This window comes from Hoplias malabaricus, chromosome 1, assembly GCF_029633855.1.
Source record: "Hoplias malabaricus isolate fHopMal1 chromosome 1, fHopMal1.hap1, whole genome shotgun sequence".
NCBI lineage: Eukaryota > Metazoa > Chordata > Actinopteri > Characiformes > Erythrinidae > Hoplias > Hoplias malabaricus.
In genome coordinates, this window is record NC_089800.1 from 85,435,920 (window position 1) to 85,449,990 (window position 14,071).

Here is a 14,071-nt window from a genome sequence, read left to right on the forward strand (position 1 = left end):
GTAGATGATTTTGTTCTTACGGTGGCGATAAGCCTGAACAAATTCCACATCTGTAGGTGAGTTATTATTTGTCCTGTGTGACGCAGTGATCATTTGATTAATGCAAATGATTTTTTTGTGCGCACACGTAAGGTGATGAATTGCTTTTTCACTCCCTGCTGAGGCAGTGGCGGTGTGTGGAGCTCCTCGGCGAGGATCGGGGGGCTTCATTTACTCGGACGAGGAGAGCCACACACACAGCCTTGGGAGCACCTGGGTGGGGAGGAGAGCTGCATGGTTCTCTTTCACATTCATACCTCTGTCTATTTTTATGACTCATTTTGCATGTTCAGGAGGGTGCTTCCGTCTGAGTTAGACCCCGGCATTCTTTGCTGCTCCTGCTCTTTTTTTTTTTCTCCACTGTGCCCCCCCTTCTCTGCAGGAATGGAGCTTTTTTACCCCCTCTATGACACCCGCTGCAAATGAGCCCTTGGAGGGAGTTGGTGTGTTCCTTTAAATGTAGATTTCTGTGGCACCAGTGGCTCTCTGTCACCCAAATTGATGAAGCAGATTTATGACGGCTGCTGGGCACAACAAATTAAGTTGACAGTGATGTATGGGGGGCTAATGCCACGATGATCCCTCAGTACCACCACTGGACGCTCCTACCTTCTCCACGCTCTTGTTAGGATGTGTTAGGCAGCCACATAATGAAATTCCACTGACTGATTTGTGTGTGTGTGTTTTTTTTTTCTCCCTGTTCTCTCTCTCTTTCTCTTCTCATTTTATTCTTCTTTTCTTTTGCCTCTCCTTTCTCTCCGCCCCTGTCCTTTCTCCTCGTCACCTTCGATCCCCAGACTCATCCCAACGCAAGCAAACTGCCCCTGAAGGATGCTTTCACCTTTGACGACTACAGGTTGGTTGGAACGTCCTAGCACTCGTCCCGAATTGGAACTTCTCCTCTTTGACTCTTTGAGGAAAAAAAGAGAGAGTGGGGGGGAAAGGGAAAGAAAGAAAAAAAAGAGAACAAGTGCGGGGTGGTTGTAAGGCTATGAAATGGCCTCTTAAAGTGAGGCGTTTGTTCTCATTGTTCTTTCATTAGCACCAAATTATCTGTGAGGGAATTATTTATCATTGGTCCCCTTTTATCTCCGGATTGTTAAGCATGATGCAAGCCTTTGCTCCCGCTGGGCAACGTGTGAAAGGAATGAAATAGCATCTTGTCATAGTTAATGCTTCAGTCTTCAGTAGCCTTAGAAATTTTAGATTTTTATTAATTACAACAGGATCATTTGTAGAGGTAAGACAAAATGTTCTGCTCTCCGTGGATGTCCAATAAACGTCCTAAAGCCAGGACTAAAAATGCCCAACTGAGATGATTTTAGTGGTGAAAGGTTACTATAGTTTCATACGAATACTTTATATTACTTAGTAACTTTTGGTAAAAGACGAGCTCTGTAGGGTTCTTACACTGCACAGCGTTACTGTTGAGTCCTGTGGATACTGAAAGTAATGCTCCCTGTGTGTTTTAGGTGGGCTGTGTCGTCTGTGATGACCCGTCAGAACCAGATCCCCACCGAGGACGGCAGTCGGCTCACCCTGGCTCTGATTCCACTGTGGGACATGTGTAACCACACCAATGGCCTGGTGAGTCCTCACACACACACACACACACACACACTCACACTCCAGGGCCTAATAGAGCATTGGAAGTTTGCTTTTCTTTCCTAAACTGGACATCAACACTGATATCTCCCAGATATTTGCTGTGGTGTGTGTTGTACCTCATGCAGCTGTGAGGTGCATATCATGGGGATTTGTGCGAACAAGCTGTTTCTAAGCAAACCTCTAAAGTAATGTTGTTTTCTGTTGATTGTAGCTGCGTCTCAAGGGATGTTTTATATTTATTTGAATAATTTGTCTTTGATTGCATTCAATGCCTCATGCCACAGAGCAATATATCGCCCTTTTTTTCCATTTGTGTGGGAAATGCATTTATATCTTACGATGAATTTTTTGTTTGGAGTTGTCATATGTTCTGAAAATGGGAGTCATTAAGATGCTTAATGAAATGCCTTCCTGCTATTCCCCTGGTTTAGGTTTAATAAAAATGCATCGTTTCTATAATAGTTTTGTTTATCGAGAAGTTGTGACAATTTAGCCAGGCTTTATTAAATTTGATTAATTTCTTTACATTTTCAGTGATTTGATTTTGGAGGTTCATATTTGTACACGCACTGACTGAGGTTACGTTTTGAAATGTATTCAAGCGTCTTAATCTGTCTTAGAACACCCTCCCCACCCCCCCTCCGTGAAATGTGCCCTAAACACAAAAAGCTTTTTGTATTTATTTATTTATTTAGGTTTGTGTACGAATATTTTATTAAATAATTAACCTATTTAGAGCTCTTCCTCAGAAAGACTGTGTCTAGGAGGAACACTCAGTCTCAGTTATTCATTTTGTTTAAGAAAGTACACCTGAGTCTTTTTTTTTTTTTTTTTTTTTTTTTCTTTCAGATTACAACTGGTTACAATCTGGAAGATGACAGATGTGAATGTGTTGCTCTTCAGGATTATAAAGAGAACGAGCAGGTGAGCACTACGCCGTGCTTCTGGAGGTCGTTCACACAGCTTCCAGGGTTCATTCTTGGCACATCAACACAGTCTTACGTTTAATTTTATAAAATGTCACCTCCAGCGTTAGAACATCAGAGCAAATGAAATCCGACCCAGTCGGTGAATCATGACGTACACAAAAACTCAAATTCTGAATCACGTGTCTTAATAATAGACACAGTGCAGGTTTAAATATCATTGGCATTAGAAGAGATTTTAAGATCTTTAATCAAACATTTGAATAAAAAATTATGTCACAACAAGTTATTTTATGATTAAATCATATACTGAAACGATATACAGGAGGTCCTTGGGTTACGTCAGTCCCGAGTTACGATGTTTCCTGGTTACGACACATCTCCCGTTTACTGTATAAAGCCTTGTTTCGACTTACGTGGTTTTGCGACGTAAACGTCGTAACGTAAACTTTGTGTGTGGTGTGCGCGGCGCGGCGGAAGAATACACGGTTACGCGGCTCGGGCCGAGGAGGATAGGTGTTAGGATAGGATAAGTGCTCACAGTATGTTATTTACGTACAGTATGTACGTATGTTCCGACTTACACCGAAAATCGGTTTACGACGCGACATAGGAACGGATCAACGTCGTAAGTTGAGGACCCCCTGTATTCTTAACTACATTTGTATAATAAATTCATTCACAGTGCTGTGCATCTTTCTCTGTCCAGTTCTGTCCGTATGTACTGTATGTGCCTATTTGAAAACTCCAATTAATAAATAATTGTAAACAAAAGTGCCATAAAAGGGGCAAAGAACCCCTTTTCAAAGTTGAAACCACATTTTTAAAAAGTCCTAAAGAGACCCTCGACATGTTGTTTCCTTGCATGTTAGGAGCTGAAATTCAGCCACAGTGTTGACTCTCTGCGAGACTTCCATTGCGCTTGTCTTGTCTCTCTCCAAAAATGGCTGCCTCTGTTGTTTTGGGTGTTTTTGGCATATTTTTAATGATATTTTAGAATCATTTTAAACATGTACCCCCAACCAAACGTATTATGTGATTTCCGAAATTGGATCAGGGCCTCTCTGTCCACTTTCCTTGTACATTTTCAGGTTTCCATTCACGTGTTCCGCGGCGTTTCTCTCTGCTCGTGGCCATGTGATGCATTTATCAGCCGTCGGCCATTACAGAGGCCCGTGGGTAATATCAGAGCGGAGGCATTCAGCTCCAGCCGCAGGGAGAGAGGGGATAGGGGGCACGGCTGACAGGCCAGGTAGACCCCCCCCCCCACCAGCCCCCCGCCCCCATCCTCCACGGCAGAATGTGAATTATTTGATAAGATTCGAGGAGACAGCCGGTAGAGGAAGAAAGGGACAGAGGAGGCTGCTGTGTGGGACGGGAGGAGCTTCCGCAACGTCTCTCAGTGCCAAGCCGCTTGATCCTTGATTCCGCCAAAGATTTCACATGGGACTCGAACTTGTAGCAGTGGCTGAAATCGGGGCTTCTCTGTGTCTCTCTCTCTCTCTCTCTCTCTCTCCTTCTCCCTCCCTATCTCTCTCTCTCTTTCTCTATCCCCTACTCTTTCTTTATCGGGCTCTCTCTGGCTCTCTCGTCGCTGCGAGTGTTATATGGAGGAGGGAGACGTGAGTGGGGTTTGGAAGGGGACACAACTGCAGCTGAGAAATTGGTGGGAGTTTTTCGGGAGTGGAATTCGAGTATCAATATTCAACATTTTGATGTTTTATTACAGTGTTATTTCATAATTCATTGGTTCCCAATGTTTTTGCACAGTGCCCCCCACAAATTGACAAATATATGGCACATGTAGAATCCTCGGAACAGACAAAACTACAAGAGTAAAGGGAGGAGAATAAAAAGCTATTGACGCAGTGGTTAAATACCCAGTCAGCCACCTGTAACTATAAACGTTATACATTTTTCCCCCCTTATAATTGATCTAAATCAACCAGGGTCAGAAATACCAAATGGAGACAGACTCCTCACAGGCAGTGTTTTGGTCCTCTCCTGTCTCCCAAGTTAACCTCTGATCTTACGGTCTTTCGTTTCAGATCTACATTTTCTATGGCACAAGATCCAACGCAGAGTTTGTGATCCACAATGGCTTCTTTTTTGAGGAAAATGCACACGACCGAGTGAAGATTAAACTGGGCGTCAGTAAGAGCGAGAGGCTGTATGCCATGAAGGCGGAAGTTTTGGCTCGTGCTGGAATCCCTGCGTAAGTGAGACTGCTTGAAGTTTAACGGTAGGAGTGTCCCGATGAAGAGTTCATGCTTCGGTCTGAGTCAGAGTCCTTTGAAATATTGACTCTCTGCTTTAACATATTAATGCTGTTCCAGTATTCTCCAATACAGTTAAGCTGCTAATTATTTTTGAGGGCTACAGTAAAATCTATTAATTTTTGATTACTTTTATATGACGTCACATACAAACGGTTGCATTTTACCTTTTTTTTAATACTCTTATAAAAAGCAATGTGTTTTTATCATCATTTCACACGCAGACAATGTTTGTGGCAGCGAATCTACCACACACACACACACACACACACACACACACACACACACTAGTGATTAAGTACACTGAAGATAAATGCACATCCCTGGAGTGGTGCTCCATGGCTCTTTGTGGGACAGGTGCCTTAATCAATGACACATCAGCTGTGGCTGTTGAGGGAGGAGAAAGTGCTTCTGCATTTCCCCAATCCCCATTTTCCCAATGCTCCATGGGAGCGATCTGGTGAACTTCTGGCCGTCGGTAGTCTCCCAACTAATCGTCGGGTCTCTCATCAGAACAAAGCAGTTAAAGATGAGTGAATGAATGAACGATAGCTGTAACACAATCTACAAATATTCCCACACCGCATTTAACGTTTTGCAGTGTGTCTAATTGCCAAAAATTATGCAACAACTTGATGCCATTTTTATGACACTATCTCACACTGGATTCAACCAGGACATTAACCTTGTCAACCAACGTCGGCGAAGATGAGCTTTATGGGTGAGCAGAGGTTTACAGAAAAACCCAGTTCTGTGTTTAATTTTTATCCAGTTTTATTGCATCTTCACTGACATTTTTGGGCCTGTACCTTTGATCTCTTGTTGATTAGTTTTTAATTCTGCTCTTTTTTTTTCAAAATGCCATTTCTCTCCACGAGTGCTGTGACATTAGCTGATCTTGAGGCGAAGTTGATGTTTATAGATTGGGTTTATAACTCGTTCTGCTCTCTGTGTTTTAAACTTTAGAGATGTTGACAGATCTGACAGCAATTTTTTTTTTGCTTTTTGCTTTTGATGTGAAGGGTTAATCTTCCCCTATTGGATCTATTCTATATGAAGCACAGGGCCATGGAGTAATTCAATTGTGCAGTGAAACCTGCAAAACGTATTTGTAGTGCAATATTGTCTACTCAATCGTCCGTTTATTGTCTCATTGATCAATAGCCCGAAATTCATGAAAACGCCGGCCGTCCAAAATTACCTTTTTTGATTTGGCTTGAGTGATCGCTCTCCTTTTCATCCAGTGTCGGAATCACACAGGAAGAGGCCATGGATAGGCTCCGGTAATTAAACGGTAAATTATAAATGATTGAACGTGTTTTTAAAAATGCATCGGGTTCGCTGGCCTCTCATTGCTTCAGATCAATCAGTTGTCATGTGAGGGGGAGCTGCTGTGCGCTCGGTTCTGGGCAGGAGGCTTCCATTAGCTCCTGTGTGCCCTACCTGCTGGAGTTAATTAGGGTTTAATTTGAGGGTGGGGTTGTGGGGGGTGGGGTAAAGGGCCCCTCACTGTAAAGCCTCACTTTGAACCATCTCCTGTCCTTTAAATCTGCAGGTCCAGTATCTTTGCCCTGCACTGCAGTGAGCCACCCATTTCCGCTCAGCTCCTGGCCTTTCTCCGGGTCTTCTGTATGACTGAGGGTAAGAGTCTGAGGTGTTATTTTTCAGAATTACCAGTGTATGTGTGTGTGTGTATATCAGAGGTGATTTCTCTAAGACTGCAAGGGAAGCTCAGCTTCCCCTAAAATGTCAAAAAATAAGTGATCAAATATATACTGTTGTGTGTACGTGTCAATGAATAAATTTGCACTACAATGCGATTAACTTTTGTTCAGAATCAGCTTCTTATCACTGGTAAAGATGCGGCTTTCCTCTCAATCATTCCCGCAGCTTCACAGTGCTTTAAACAGTGAGGACGCTGAGCGTCCACAGAGTTCAATAGCGAAGCAGTGAAACGAGACGAGTCATTGGATAAATGCTGGGCTTTGTCCCGCCCATCGGACGCTCAGCGTCTCTGGGGGTCTATGGGGCAGTGGGCTGGCCTCGGCTGGCCCGGACGCTCAGCTTCTGCATGATGATTGGATGATCTGTCTGAGGCTGAATCCCTTTTTGATTGACAGCGAAATGAGCGAATCAGCGATCTTTGGTGTAAAGATCCGTGGGAGCGCAGGCGGACACACTTCACATGGGCCAAGGCCATTTAAGCCTAGCTCTGCTGGACATTGAGAGGACACTAGTCAAGTCCCTGGAAAAGACGCCTTGTTGGTACGACAGGGTCACAGATCATTTTCTTAAAAAGGAACGTAGGGTAGAATTTACGTATAAATAAACCGACACATTTTATGATGTAGGCCGAAACTGAGCTTCCCCTCCTTGAACGACCAGCATCCGCCACTGATTGAGATATATATATAATGTTATATCACAACGTTGTCACCCATACAGTAGCACTTTTGGAGATTTTCACTGCATGGTCCCTACTACACGCTTTTTGAGACCTGGTAGCTCATTCCAGGTACCTGTAAATGTAGCCATTGATGTAGCACATTTTGGATTTTGGGACTAAACATGGCTTAGTCGTGCACCAGTTCACACAGATCAGTAGAGTTCTTCCAATCCTTGTTGCACCATGCAGCTTTTGCTGGAGTCTTTTGTTGGCCACCGATCCAAGAGGCATTTAAACCTCTTAAAAAGTTCACATCGTACTTTTACAGAGTTGAGTAGGATACGATGCAGTGGAGTAGCTCCACTGCAGTCCATTTATTGCACTACATACTTGTTTATACTGATACTCCCCAGCATCGGTAGGTACTATTAATATAATGTCCAGGTACATTTAATATGCATACTGGTGGATGGTTTCTTTGGCAGGGTTTCAGAACATGGCATCCATGTGGAATTAAGTAATTAAATGAGGATTGAGATGTCAGATGCTTTCTCAGCACTAAAATTATACCTGTGGTCAACACTTTGTTACTACAGCAGTAATATGGTCAAATCCCCTAAACCCCAGTCTGAGCCAAACCTCTCAGCCCTGGGCTTGAGCCTCCCTGTAGCTGCCTGCAGGCTTCCCAAACGAACGGCAGGAGATGCTTCTCCTCCTCCCATACCTACACAGAGAGAGAGAGAGAGAGAGAGAGAGAGAGAGAGAGGCTGAGCCAACGTCCCCCAGGTGTTTTAATTGATCAAGACACTTGCACAGCTGTATGGAAGGAGCCATCCACAGAGAGTGAAATATTCATCAACACGTATGCAGAGAGCGATTGTGTCAAAAATCCCATGAAGCAAGGCTGTGTCCTCTGGCAAAGACCTCTTATGGGTGAGGCCATATATTATTCAGGTTTTTGTGTGTTAATTTTTTAAAGGACGCACAGGCCCTGTAGTAGAGGCTCGCTCTTTACACATCTGACGAGATCAAGCACTTGTTCGCGCGGCTCTTTCATCTCGTTAGCAGCCCTGTTATCATACCTTACGTAATGTCTCATCGCTCGTCAGAACCGCCGCCTCGCTGCTAATGCACCGCCTCACACACTTGTGCTTGTTTTCATATCATATAAGGACAAATGTGTATGTGCATAACATCATTTAGCAAATCAACAAAACACGCAGTGCTAAATTTTATCTCCGATCCAGACCAGTTTGTTGATTACCGAGTGATTGCTCTAAACTTGTGACGTGCACATGTGTCTCTGCAGAGGAGCTGAAGGATTACCTGGTGGGAGATCACGCCATCAACAAGATCTTCACTCTGGGAAACACTGAGTTTCCTGTGAGCTGGGAGAATGAGATCAAGCTGTGGACTTTCCTCGAGACGAGAGCCACTTTGCTTCTCAAAACATATAAAACTACATCAGAGGTACAGGAGGCCACAGTCGACCTCCAGTCCTTCATATCCTTCATATATTTTATTTATGGCATTGGGAAGATGCTTTTTCATAGCAAATGCTTATGCTTAGCATTTAGCTCAACCCAATACAGCACATCAAGCAGATTTGCTAGTAACACTGTTTAAACACGGTTAAAAGTATTTACGCTTTTTAAATCTTGGTTTTGTGCTGCAGGAGGACTGCTCCATCCTGCAGAAGCCTGACCTGTCACTGCACTCCCGCATGGCTGTCAAACTGAGACTGGCCGAGAAGGAGATTCTAGAGCAAGCAGTGTCCAGCTGCCGAGCTAAACGCCTGCACTTCCAGAAGCAGTTGGAGGAGGGTGCTCCGTTGCCTCTGTACGAGGAGAGCGACATCGCGCTACTGGAGAACTCGGATGCCAAACTGCCCATAATCCTCCGCAAGCTCGACGAGGAAGACGAGGAACTGGAACCGAGAACGGAGAATCTGCTGGAGTCCACCGAGATGCCGCTTCTCAACGGCCAGAGCAAAGAGGTCAACGGTTCTCACGAAGACTCCCAGCGTGAGAAAGCCACGGCGACCGAAAAGGAAAAAGACGAGGCTTGTTCTCACCAAGAAGATCCAAACGCTCAGCGAACTGAAAACCAATCCAAAGATAAAGGCGAATAGTTAATTCATGAGCTCTGCTCAACCATGGCTCATGCTACTAATTTATTTTTTGTTTTTGTTTAAAGTGACTGGCAGAAATAGGAGTCAAAGCAGTTTAAGCAAAAACGGCAGGTTTCAGATTTTATTTATCGTTTATAACCGTGGTTTTCTTTGTTTTTGTTTTTTTTTTATGTACGCTGCAGCCTTTAGCATTGCCAGTAGGAGATGGGCTTTTCGAAGAGAACGTTCTGTGTTTTGTGTGTGTCCTGGGTTTTAACAGCAGTGCCACACTTGGTTAATGTTTTCTCGTTTCAAGCAGATGGCTCATCCTGCCACAGGTGAAGAAGAACGTGGAGAACCAGGAACCGTACGGTGAATCATGTTCAAGCTTTCGCTCACTGAAGTTTGGCTTCTGGATCTAAATTAGCAGACTTTATGGAACGGAAGCAAGTACAGTCAAATTCAAAGTTTTTGTTGGTGTTCAAGCTGAAAACAAGTTCACACATCCTCTGCAGACACCACACTTCAGTTTGGCAATGTTCTGATGATCATCTAATAAGTTATATATCAGGGAAATATAAAACGTGCCCTTTAAGAGCCACATTTTGTATTTTCAGGATGTCAAATCCCCAGCTAACCAGTCATGGTGCAGATGATGTGTACTTGCTCACTTGTGACTAGCTCAGGTTTGAGTGTATGTGCGTTCAAGGGTTAGCCCTTCCAGGGCTTACCTCAGTTGACCGGGTTGGTCAGGGTTGCTTTAGTTCCTTATGTTTAAAACACTGCCTACTTAAATTCGCTTTAACCGAGGCCAGCGTTTATTTTATTTACCGCAAGCGACGGCAGGAAAATGCACAGCGCGTCAATGTGTTGCTAGACAATCATTTTCGGTTTACTGTTTTTGCATCGATCTGTTTGGGATCGTCTCTTGCTCCTGCACTGCTCATTTTACTCCTGGAGTACTGACATTTCCAAAAGAGACATTAACACAAAACGAGATGGTATATTTTTGTGTTTTATTGTGATTCGCTTTTGTTTTTTTCCTCCCAGTTTCCTGTTCTGAACGTTTATCACACTGTAATTGAACCTGAAGGGGGCAGTGCGTTGTTGGTTGCTTTGTGGTGACTGAGAAATTAATGAATGTAGTTTTGTCGTTCATTAGATTTAATATGTATTCTTTGTGAGGACTCTCTCGGCTGTTGGAGATGCAGCGGGGGTTTCTATGTTTTTTTTTTCCATTACTTTCCTTCATCTTTATCAATACAATCTTCAGAATGTGTTTACATCCTGAGACAAATCTATTGCAGTTGCATCTCTAACCTCTGTGGTTATCTTTAAGCCTTAAACATCGTGATTCTTAGTCTGTTCCCTGAAAAGAAAAAGAAAAATCTGCACTCGCGGTGCACTCTTTCTCAAGGTGTTTTAGTACGTCGTAATTTCGAAAAATACGTCTCAATCTACAGCATGCTTCACATTGTAAAATAAGCTTTAGGGTACAGCAAAGAAACCTTGAGAAAATATATGTAAAATTGTGCTAATACTGTGAAAAACCAGCATGACGAATATTTACTAAAAGTGAACTGGAATTTGGAACTTTACAGGAAACAAGTCTTGACTTTTCAAATCCATAGAGGCATTAAAAGAAATCATTTTACTTTGGGCTCGAACTTAATCTTTCTCCACAGTTCCATCGTGGACGCATCTACAGTTGGTTTCACTCTTGATCAGAATGTGTTTGAGATATCGGTGAATTTCCCGTTTTATTTACGACAGTGTGCTGTATTTATGCGTGGGGAGTTCTTAACCTGTAGATTGTAGATGTATGGGCTTCTACTATGTACTGAGAAAGTAGTGCAAAGGACCTTTGCGTAATAAGCAATTAAGAGCTTTAAAGAAACAGTAGGGAGTATTTTTACCTTAAAATCGCAGCTTCAGAATCATCGCTCCACTGATTGTGACGGGGAGAATAGAGTGGCTTTGCTACTCCAAGCTCAGCATTGCAGAAGCTGCACTATGTAAACTTCCCCCACGGTCAGAGGATCACTCAAACATTAAGGTGAATAAGAGAGTTTATCATTTCATGGTTCATTTTCCTGTTATTTATTTGTGTTCAAGTCTGAATGTAACACTTGGTTGAATGTTTTGTTTAAACTTACAGACTGGAATAAGTGTGTGTGTGTGTGTGTGTGTGTGTGTGTGTGTGTTTGCTAATGCAACCCCACAGGTCTGAAAAGCATAGTTGTGCTTCACTCATCTTCTCTGGGAGACTGACCGGCGTTCTCAGTGTTCTTGCTGCTTTGTGTATAGTATTTGAAGCCTATAGCTTTAACTGTACTCTTTCTCAAAGCCTTCAACTTTTGTTATCTGACCACAAACATGTCCTTGGTGGATTTGACGCTGCCTGTGGTGGGGGTCCATCGAAGGGCAGCAGATTGTGCTGAAATCCTTGTCAGAAAAAAAAAATGTCCACAGTGAAGAGTCCAGGATTAAAGTCCCTCACGGTTTTCACCTGAACTGTGTAAGGTGCTGTTCTTTCTCCAATATGTGACCCGTCCTATCACTTGAGGTTGGCTTTTTCTTTCCCTTCCCTATCCCTGTGATGACATAAGGCCACCAGCCTATTGTCTCCTCGCCTCAGAGAGAGAGTGGAAAAAAAAAAGTTTTATCTAATGTATTTTTTTTCCTATTCTTTTGCCCCCTTAGCCCCATTACGAATTTATAAAAGAAACATTATCTTGAATCATTTAATTCGGGGCAATTAAATTTTGAAATTCCATATTCATTATTCATGTGCTTCGAGATAAAACCCCTTTAATCCTTGAATAGATTATTATAATGGGCAGCGGGGTGGGCAGTGGTAAACGGGGGCAGCGCTGCACTTGTCCGGTGTGGTTAGTATACGTCGTGTCAGGGCTGAGAGCAGGAGCGTGTGGAGCTTCCTTGGCCTGGGACCATTGCACCAAAGTAATCTCGCCCATGAATAATACACACTGCCTCTATTAATATACAATGGCCTGGAGTGCATCGGACTGGAAAGCCTATTGTCATGCAAGTATTTACCAATATGTCTCGTATCCTTTGTCCAAAGCCTCTCCAGAGGTCAAAAGGTCGGCGTGCTGGTTCTTTACCGACTGGAAACTGTGACCTCAAATGGTTGCCTGTGAAGCTTGACAGCTTAGAGAACCTGACAGCTGAGTAAAATGGGACTTTCCCTCTATTCTGATAGAAGTTCTGAAAAGTGTTTCAGCTCATGGTACATTTATGCTGGGAATGGTTCTCGCATGTTGCGTTTGTCAGATTTGCATGTACGCCAGATCTTCTTCAGTTTCCCTTGTCCGTCAGGACCAAGCTTATGCCTCAATTCAGGGCCTGTGCGCTTATATTTTTAGATTTTTACACAACTTTCAACCTGGATTTGGACCGAATATCATCTCAAACACATTGATTAACACTGAATGCGGAACCCTCAGGTCACTGTGCTTCACTTGAATTGCTTTGAATGATAGTTAAACTTGCACAGTGCTTTCTAGACCACAGCGCTGAACGTTCTTTGGGACGTTAGGGAGTCACCTCAACCACCAGCAATGTGTAACAGCCACTGGGATGATGCAACAGAAGCCAATCCGCACCAGTACACTCACCACACATCACTTACTAGGTAGAGAGAGGAGATGGGATTTTTAAGCCAAGTGGAGATAGAAAAGATTATTCAGTAGTGTCTTCATCACTGCACTCGGGCACAGCGCCCCCCGTTGGCCGCACTAACACCATTTCCAACAGCCACCAACCATTCTTTGGAGGTCTCCCATCCAAGTACTGGCCCAAGCCTGCTTAGCCTCAGGTGCTATGGCTTTATACTGACAGGGTCCAGTTTAACTTGGCACCTCCTCTTCTAAACCGTGTATGGCCACCACCACCATGTTCTCAGCAGAGCTAGTAGGTAAATTTACAACAGACCAATCAGAAACCAGTTTGAGACTTAATGTAAAATAGGTGAGTATCCTAGATATGGTTTATAAGAGAGGCATCGTGCATTGACACACAGAGCCTACCTGGAATCATTGGGCGCAAGGCAGGAATACACCCTGGAGGGGGCGCCAGTCCTTCACAGGGCAACACCCACACACACACACACACACTTACGGACACTTTTAAGTCGCTAATCCACCTACGATCGTGTGTTTTTGGACTGTGGGAGGAAACTCACGCAGACACAGAGAGAACACACCACACTCCTCACAGACAGTCACCCGGAGGAAACCCACGCAGACACAGAGAGAACACGCCACACTCCTCACAGACAGTCACCAGGAGGAAACCCACGCAGACACAGGGAGAACACATCACACTTCTCACAGACAATCACCCGGAGGAAACCCACACAGACACAGAGAGAACACGCCACACTCCTCACAGACAGTCACCCGGAGGAAACCCACGCAGACATAGGGAGAACACAACAAAGTCCTCACAGGCAGTCACCCGGAGGAAACCCACGCAGACACAGAGAGAACACAACAAAGTCCTCACAGACAGTCACCCGGAGGAAACCCACATAGAAACAGAGAGAACACACCACACTCCTCACAGACAGTCACCCGGAGCGGGAATCGAACCCACAACCTCCAGGTCCCTGGAGTAGTGTGACTGCGACACCTACCTGCCACCGTGCCGCCCCGAGGAAAAATCAGATACAATGAATTCTAATCAGACACAAAGATTTCCT

General features: G+C 43.9%; 1 protein-coding gene across 1 annotated transcript in view; it reads left to right on the forward strand.

Moving 5' to 3' along the window:
• Positions 1 to 10,646, forward strand: part of setd3 (SET domain containing 3, actin histidine methyltransferase) — a 30,811-nt gene extending 20,165 nt beyond the window's left edge. Inside the window, exons 7-13 of the mRNA XM_066675849.1 lie at positions 837 to 895; positions 1,512 to 1,626; positions 2,497 to 2,571; positions 4,622 to 4,788; positions 6,405 to 6,490; positions 8,545 to 8,705; positions 8,911 to 10,646. Of these exons, the coding sequence (XP_066531946.1) occupies positions 837 to 895; positions 1,512 to 1,626; positions 2,497 to 2,571; positions 4,622 to 4,788; positions 6,405 to 6,490; positions 8,545 to 8,705; positions 8,911 to 9,366 (1,119 nt within the window). The 3' untranslated portion in view covers positions 9,367 to 10,646. The remainder of the gene's footprint in view (positions 1 to 836; positions 896 to 1,511; positions 1,627 to 2,496; positions 2,572 to 4,621; positions 4,789 to 6,404; positions 6,491 to 8,544; positions 8,706 to 8,910) is intronic.
• Positions 10,647 to 14,071: the final 3,425 nt, after the last annotated feature.